General features: G+C 70.3%; 1 protein-coding gene across 1 annotated transcript; it reads left to right on the top strand.

The window, feature by feature from the left end:
* Positions 1 to 23: 23 nt before the first annotated feature.
* On the top strand, positions 24 to 5,810 carry CPT1B (carnitine palmitoyltransferase 1B). The gene is made up of 10 exons (XM_050985211.1): positions 24 to 28; positions 133 to 318; positions 846 to 951; positions 1,643 to 1,759; positions 2,117 to 2,281; positions 2,664 to 2,798; positions 3,972 to 4,124; positions 4,805 to 4,918; positions 5,182 to 5,274; positions 5,638 to 5,810. Exons 1-10 carry the CDS (start codon positions 24 to 26, stop codon positions 5,725 to 5,727), a joined length of 1,164 nt encoding a protein of 387 aa, XP_050841168.1. The 3' UTR covers positions 5,728 to 5,810.
* Positions 5,811 to 7,247: the final 1,437 nt, after the last annotated feature.

Here is a 7,247-nt window from a genome sequence, read left to right as displayed (position 1 = left end):
GGCTCTGACCGGCGCTGCCCGGGATGGGGTGCGGGGTGCGGGGTTCGGGGTGCCCCGCTCTGACCGGCGCTGCCCGGGATGGGGTGCGGGGTGCGGGGTTCGGGGTGCCCCGCTCTGACCGGCGCTGCCCAGGGTGCCGTGGGCCGAGGCGCGGGCGAGGTTCTTCAGCCACGGCCCCAACAAGGTGGCCCTGGACGCCATCGAGCGCGCCGCCTTCTTCCTGACGCTGGACGAGGAGGAGCACGGCCAGGAGCCCACCCGGCCCGGCTGCATGGACGCCTACGCCAAGTCCCTGCTGCACGGCCGCTGCTACGACCGGTGCGTGAGCCAGAACAGCCCGGACCCCAAACCCTGCCCCCGGTACCCACAGACACCCACAGACACCCCAAACCCCCACCAGCCCAGTCCCTGCTGCATGGACACTGCTGTGACTGGTGAGCACCCCAAAAACACCCCCGGGACCACCCCCCATCATCCCCAGCCCCCCCAGACCCCATCACCCAAGTCCCTGCTGCCCTGCTGTGACCGATGAGCACCCCAAAACCCTGCTGGGACCCCAGACCTCCCCCCAGTACCCTCATCACCCCCATCCTACAATGCCAGACCCATTCCCAGACCCCCAACACCATCAGACCCCCACGCAGACCCCCAGCACCCCATCCCCGCTGCTCCCACCACCTGTGGGCACCCCAAAACCCCACAGATCCCCCAAACGCCCCCCCTGCCCCTTCAAACTCCCCACTCTCCCCTGCCATCTCCCAGATCTCCCCTTGCCCTCTCCCTCCCGGTACCCTCGGCCCCCCAGTGCCCCCCAGTGCCCCCCAAACCCCCCATGCCGCCCCCAGCTGGTTCGACAAGTCCTTCACGCTGGTGGTCTACAAGAACGGCAAGATCGGGGCCAACGCCGAGCACTCCTGGGCCGATGCCCCCATCATCGGGCACCTCTGGGAGGTACCAGGGCTCGGGGACACCCCCAATGGGGTGGGGACACCCCCAAGGGGTGGGGACACCCCCAGGGGGGCGGGGACACCCCTAGGGGGGCACCCCCTGCACCAGCAACCCCCCAGTGGGGCACCCCAGGGCTGGGGACCCCCTGATGGGGACTCTCAGTTGGGGACCCCGTGGGGTACCCCAGGAGCTGGGGACCCCTGGCAGGCACTCCCTGATGGGGACCCTCAGTTGGGGACCCCGTGGGGTACCCCAAGGGCTGGGGACCCTCAGCTGGGGACCCCTGCCAGACCCCCCAGGGCTGGGGACCCCTGTTTGGGGGTGGAGGGGGAGGAAGATGTGGGGGAGGGGTTCTGCTCGGGGCTATGGGGTGAGGGTCGGGATCCTGGGGAGCTGGGGGGCCCTGAGGGCTTGGAACTGGGGGGCTCAGGGAGTTGGGGTGATGGGAGGTCTGGGAGGCAGAGGGGCTTGAGGGGCTTGGGGAGGCTGGGGGTGGTCGGGGGGGATTGGGAGGTCATGGAATTGGGGGGCCGGGGGTTTGGGGGCCTGGGGGTTTTGGGGGGCTGGGGGTTTTGGGGGGCCGGGGGTTTGGGGGCCGGGGTTTTGGGGGGCTGGGGGGGCAGGGGTTTTGGGGGGCCGGGGTTTTGGGGGCCGGGGGGTGTTGCCCTCTCGTCAGTCCCCCCTGTCCCCCCAGTTCATGCTGGCCACGGACAAGTTCCAGCTGGGCTACACGGAGGGGGGGCACTGCAAGGGGGACCCCAGGTGGCAGCTGGCCCCCCCCCAGCGCCTGCAGTGGGACATCCCCCCCGAGGTGGGTGACAGGGTGGGCACGGGCGGGCACAAGGGCGGGGACAGCTACAGGTGAGGGTCAGGGCACAGGTGAATGCCGTGCCATGCCATGCCGTGTCCCCGGGGGGTGGCGGCCATCGAGGGGGCACTGCGGGTGGCTCAGGTGTGGGTACAGGTACAGGTGAGGGTGCGGTGCCGTGCCGTGCCGTGCCGTGCCGTGCCGTGCGGTGTCCCCAGCGGGTTGCGGCCATCAAGAGGCTGCTGCAGGTGGCTCAGGCGCAGGTTCAGGTGTGGGCACAGGTCCAGGTGAAGGCACAGGTGAGGGTGCGGTGCCATGCCGTGCCATGCTGTGCCATGCCGTGCCGTGCGGTGTCCCCAGGGGGTGGCGGCCATCGAGGCGTCGCTGAAGGTGGCACGGGCGCTGGCCGAGGACGTGGATTTCTGCTGCTTCCTCTTCTCCACCTTCGGCAAGGGGCTCATCAAGCGCTGCCGCACCGGCCCCGACGCCTTCATCCAGATCGCCCTGCAGCTGGCACACTTCCGCGTGAGGGACGGGAACGGGAGCCTGCGGTGGGATAACGGGATAACGGGGTGGGACAATGGGGTGGGGTGGGGTGGGGTGGGGTGGGGTGGGATGGGGTGGGATAATGGGATGGGATAATGGGATGGGATGGGATAATGGCATGGGATGGGATGGGGTGGGATAAGGGGATGGAATTGGATGGGATGGGGTGGGATGGGATGGATGGGGTTGGGATAATGGGATGGATGGGGTTGGGATAATGGGATGGGATGGGACCAGGGAAGGCTGGGATGTGTCCAGGGCCCTGGGCAGGGCTGTGGCCAGGACGAGGCGGGGTGTGACCAGCAGCAGGCAGCAGGACGAGCCAGGCCCATGCCATGTCCCCACGCCGCCATCCCCACAGGACAAGGGCTCCTTCTGCCTGACCTACGAGGCCTCCATGACGCGGCTGTTCCGCGAGGGCCGCACCGAGACCGTGCGCTCCTGCACCTCCGAGTCCACGGCCTTCGTGCGCAGCATGGCCGACAGCCAGCGCAGCGTGAGTGCCACCGGCACCCCGCCGGCACCGGGTCCTCCCCACCCTACTGCGGGTCCCCACCTCGGGATGGCCCCGTCCCTCCTGGGGGTCCCCACCTCGGGATGGTCCTGTCCCTCCTGGGGGTCCCCACCTCGGGATGTCCGTCCTCCTGGGAGTCCACCTCGGATGGTCCTGTCCCTCTGGAGTCCCCACTCGGGCTGTCCCGTCCCCTGGGGGTCCCCACTCGGGGCTGTCCTTCTCGGGAGTCCACCTCGGGGCTGTCCCGTCCCTCCTGCGGTCCCCACCCTGCGTCCCGTCCTCCTGGGGTCCCCACCTCGGGATGGTCCTGTCCTCCTGGAGTCCCCACCTCGGGGTGTCCCTGCCCCCTGGGAGTCCCCACCTCGGGGCTGTCCCTGTCCCTCCTGGGGTCCCCACCTCAGGGTGTCCCCGTCCCTCATGCGGGTCCCCACCTCGGGATGGTCCTGTCCCTCCTGGGGTCCCCACCTCGGGATGGTCCTGTCCCTCCTGCGGGTCCCCACCTCGGGATGGCCCCGTCCCTCCTGCGGGTCCCCACCTCGGGATGGCCCCGTCCCTCCTGGGGGTCCCCACCTCGGGATGGTCCTGTCCCTCCTGGGGGTCCCCACCTCGGGGCTGTCCCTGTCCCTCCTGGGGGTCCCCACCTCGTGGATGTCGCCATCCCTCGCAGAGGTTCCTGTCCCTCAGGGGGTGTTGGGTGCAGTTTGGGGTGCAGTTTGGGGTGCAGCCCCCCAGCCCCTCCCCAGCACTCAGAGGGGCAGCAGCAGCTGTTCGAGGCGCAGGTTTGGGGTACAGGTTTGGGATGCAGGTTTGGGTTCAGTTTGGGATGCAGGTTTGGGGTTCAGTTTGGAGTCCAGGCCCCCCCTGGACCCCCCAGCACTTGGAGGGGCAGTGTCTGTTCAAGGTGCAGATTTGGGGGCTGTGTCGGGGTTCAGGTTTGGGCTCAGTTTGGGGTGCAGGTTTGAGGTTCAGGTCCCCCAGCCCCTCCCCAGTGTTCAGTGGCAGTGACCAGCTGTTCAAGGTGCAGATCTGGGGGCTGTGCTGGGGTTTTGGGTTGGGCTGAGTTTGGGGTGCAGGTTTGGGGTGCAGGTTTGGGGTGCAGGTTTGGGGTGTCAGATTGGGGTGTCGGTAACGTGGGGCTGACTCCCGGGCCCCCAGCGCTCGGAGCGGCAGCAGCTGTTCAAGGCGGCGGCCGAGAAGCACCAGCAGCTCTGTCGCCTCGCCATGACCGGCGCGGGCATCGACCGCCACCTCTTCTGCCTCTACCTGGTGTCGCGGTACCTGGGCATGCAGAGCCCCTTCCTGGCCAAGGTCAGCGCGGGGGGGACACGGGACGGGGACACGGGACACGGGACGGGGACACGGGAGGACACGGGACAGGGACACGGGACAGGGACATGGCGGGGGAGGACACGGGACGGGGACACGGGACAGGGACACGGGACGGGGACACGGGACAGGGACATGGCGGGGGAGGACACGGGACGGGGACACGGGACAGGGACACGGGACGGGGACACGGGACGGGGACACGGGACAGGGACACGGCGGGGGGGGACACGGGACAGGGACACGGGACGGGGACATGGGACAGGGACACGAGGGGGCAGTGTGGGAGCAGTACACGAGGATGGCGCTGAGGGACACGAGGGGGACAGGCGGGGACAGAGGACATAGGTGGGAGCACGGGGAGAGCAGCACACTTGGCACTGAGGGACACGAGGGGACATGCGGGGGACAGGAAGGGACATGGGGGGGGCACATGTGGAGCCGCTGTGGGACACGGGCCAGGGGGCACGGAGGGGCACAGGGTGGCACCGGGAGGACATGGGGGACATGGCGAGCGGGCAGCACAGGGAGGGGCACGGGAGGGCACAGCGGGGCACAAGGAGGCACTGCCACCCACCCTGGTGTCCCTGCACGTGGAGTCCCACTCTGGGGTGCCCTGGGGCACAGCGGGGTGCCCCGAGGTGCAGCGAGTGGCCCCACAGGTGCTGTCGGAGCCCTGGCGCCTCTCCACCAGCCAGACCCCGCAGCAGCAGCTCAAGATGTTCGACTTTGAAAAATTCTCCGACCACGTCTCCAGCGGCGGCGGCTTCGGCCCCGTGAGATCCGGGGGGCACCGGGGGGCACCGGGAGGGCAGCGGGGGGCACCGGGAGGGGGGCAGCGGGGTGCGGGGGTGGCTGTGGGCTCTGTACTGCGTCCCCCACGTGGGTTTGGGCAGGAGGTGCCCCACACCGGGAGCCCCCAGCCCCCACACCCACCACTTGACCCGGGTGGCTTCAGCCCAACCCACAGCTCGGGTGTGTGGCCCAGGTGGGTCCCAGGTGCCCACAGGTGCCCCATGGCCCCTCGCCCCCCCCGCAGGTGGCAGACGATGGTTATGGGGTGTCCTACATCATCTCCGGGGAGAACCTCATCACCTTCCACGTGTCCAGCAAGTTCTCCAGCCCCGAGACGGTGAGGGGGGCGCGGGGGGTGGGTGGGCTCTCCCAGAGCTGCAGTCGCTGTCCGTGGGGTCACCTGTGGGGTCACCCGGGGGTCTGGGACAGACCCTGACCCTGGTCTTGACCCTGCTGCATCCAGTGCCCCCACTTCCTGTGGGACCCCCGCCCCACCCCAGCCCCCTCCTCTGGGACCCTCCCCACACCCCAGTCACCCCCACTGGGGTGCAGGCCATGTTGGGGGTCCCACAGCTCCGGGGGTGACCCAGGATGGGCATGGGGGGGTTCGGGTCTCACTTTGGGCATTCAGGTCCCACCCTGGGGGGGTCCGGGTGTCCCCCCGGGGGTCCGGGCGGGCTCTGAGGGGTGCTGCCCGCAGGACTCGCAGCGTTTCGGCCGCAACATCCGCCAGGCCATGCTGGACATCGCGGCACTCTTCGACAAACCCGCCCCCGAGGGCAAGAAGTGACCGGGGGGCCGCGGGGCTCCCGGGTTTGGGGGGGCCGGGGGTCGCTGCCCTGGACCTGCTCCCAATAAAGGCTCTTGGTGTGACCCCGCTGTGCCGCGGGGGGGGACCCCGGGGGCGCCCGTGGGGTGCAAGGGCTGGATCCAGGGAATGTCGGGGTGCACCCATGGGGTGCCAGGGCTGGATCCAGGGAATGTCGGGGTGCACCCAGGGGTGCCAGGGCTGGATCCATGGGGTGTCCTCAGGGGGGCCCGGTGCGCACTGGCCAGGGCCGGTGAAGGCATCCAAAGGGCCACCCCTGGGGCGGTGACCCCGGTGGTTCAAACCCAGCCCCATCCCAGCGATCCATGCCCATAGCCATGCCCGTGCTTTTCCCGGTGATCTGAGTCCATCCCCATCCCGGTGATCCGTGCCCATCTGGATGATCCATGCCTGTCCCAGAGATCTGCAGCCATTCCCGTGCCCATCCCCAGCCCCATGCCCATCCCCATATCCGAACCTGTACCCGTCCCCATCCTGGTGCTCCGCTCCCATCCCGGAGATCCCTGCCTGTCCCGGTGCTCCGCGCCCATCCCCGGATCCGCTCCCATCCCGCTGATCCCTGCCTGCCCTGTCCCGGTGCTCCGCGCCCATCCCCGGATCCGCTCCCATCCCGCTGATCCCTGCCTGCCCCGTCCCGGTGCTCCGCGCCCATCCCCGGATCCGCTCCCATCCCGCTGATCCCTGCCTGCCCCGTCCCGGTGCTCCGCTGCCGGCCCGGTGCCCATCCCCACCCCGGTGACGGGGGTGCGCAGCGGGGCACGGCGGCACGGACGGGCCCTGCGCAGAGCCCCTGGGCCGTGTCCGGCATGGGGGTCGCCGCGCCCCGGGTGGCACCGCGCTGGCACCGTCCCCGCCCTCCCTCCGCGCCGCCACCGCCCGCACCCGCCCGGTGCCGCCAGCCCGGAGCCACCGGCGGGCGAGGGGCCAGACCGGGCACGGGGACTGGGGACACCCCGGGAGAGGGGACAGAACGGGGATAGGGACCGAGGACAACCGTGGGAGAGGGGCCAGGGACCAGGGGCCACCCGTCAGAGGGGACAGAGCAGGCACAGGGACGGGGGACATCCCCTAGAGAAGGGTCAGGCAGGGAACAGGGACAGAGATCCCCCGGGAGAGGGGTCAGATCGGGAACAAGGACAAAGACCCCTCTGGGAGGGGGCCAGGCCGGGGACAGGGACCGCGCCCCGCGGGCATCCCCCTGCGTGGGGAGCGTCCCGTGGCGTCACTGTCACCCCCGGCACTGGGGCTGTGTCCTGCACCCCGACCCCATGTAAGGGTGCCATCCCGCTGTCGCCACGCTGGGGCTGTGTCCTCCCCGGAGCCCCCACGGCCGGGGGGCTCGGAGCTGGCACTGGACTGTCCTGGGAGCCGTGGGGAGCCCGGGGTCACGGCTGGGCGCTGGCTGGGCTGTGCTGGGACCCCGGACCGCGAGTGGCCGTCTGTGTCCCTTGGTCCATGTCCCTCAGTCTATCCCGAGGTCC

This window comes from Serinus canaria, chromosome 1A, assembly GCF_022539315.1.
Source record: "Serinus canaria isolate serCan28SL12 chromosome 1A, serCan2020, whole genome shotgun sequence".
NCBI classification, from domain to species: Eukaryota; Metazoa; Chordata; class Aves; order Passeriformes; family Fringillidae; genus Serinus; species Serinus canaria.
Note: the sequence above shows the minus strand (reverse complement) of the source record. Positions and strands in the feature narration are given on the sequence as shown.

Coding starts and splice junctions, on each gene's coding strand:
- CPT1B (XM_050985211.1), top strand. Junction 2,799..3,971: donor TGGCCGACAGCCAGCGCAGC/GTGAGTGCCACC, acceptor CCGGGCCCCCAG/CGCTCGGAGCGGCAGCAGCT. Junction 4,125..4,804: donor AGAGCCCCTTCCTGGCCAAG/GTCAGCGCGGGG, acceptor GTGGCCCCACAG/GTGCTGTCGGAGCCCTGGCG.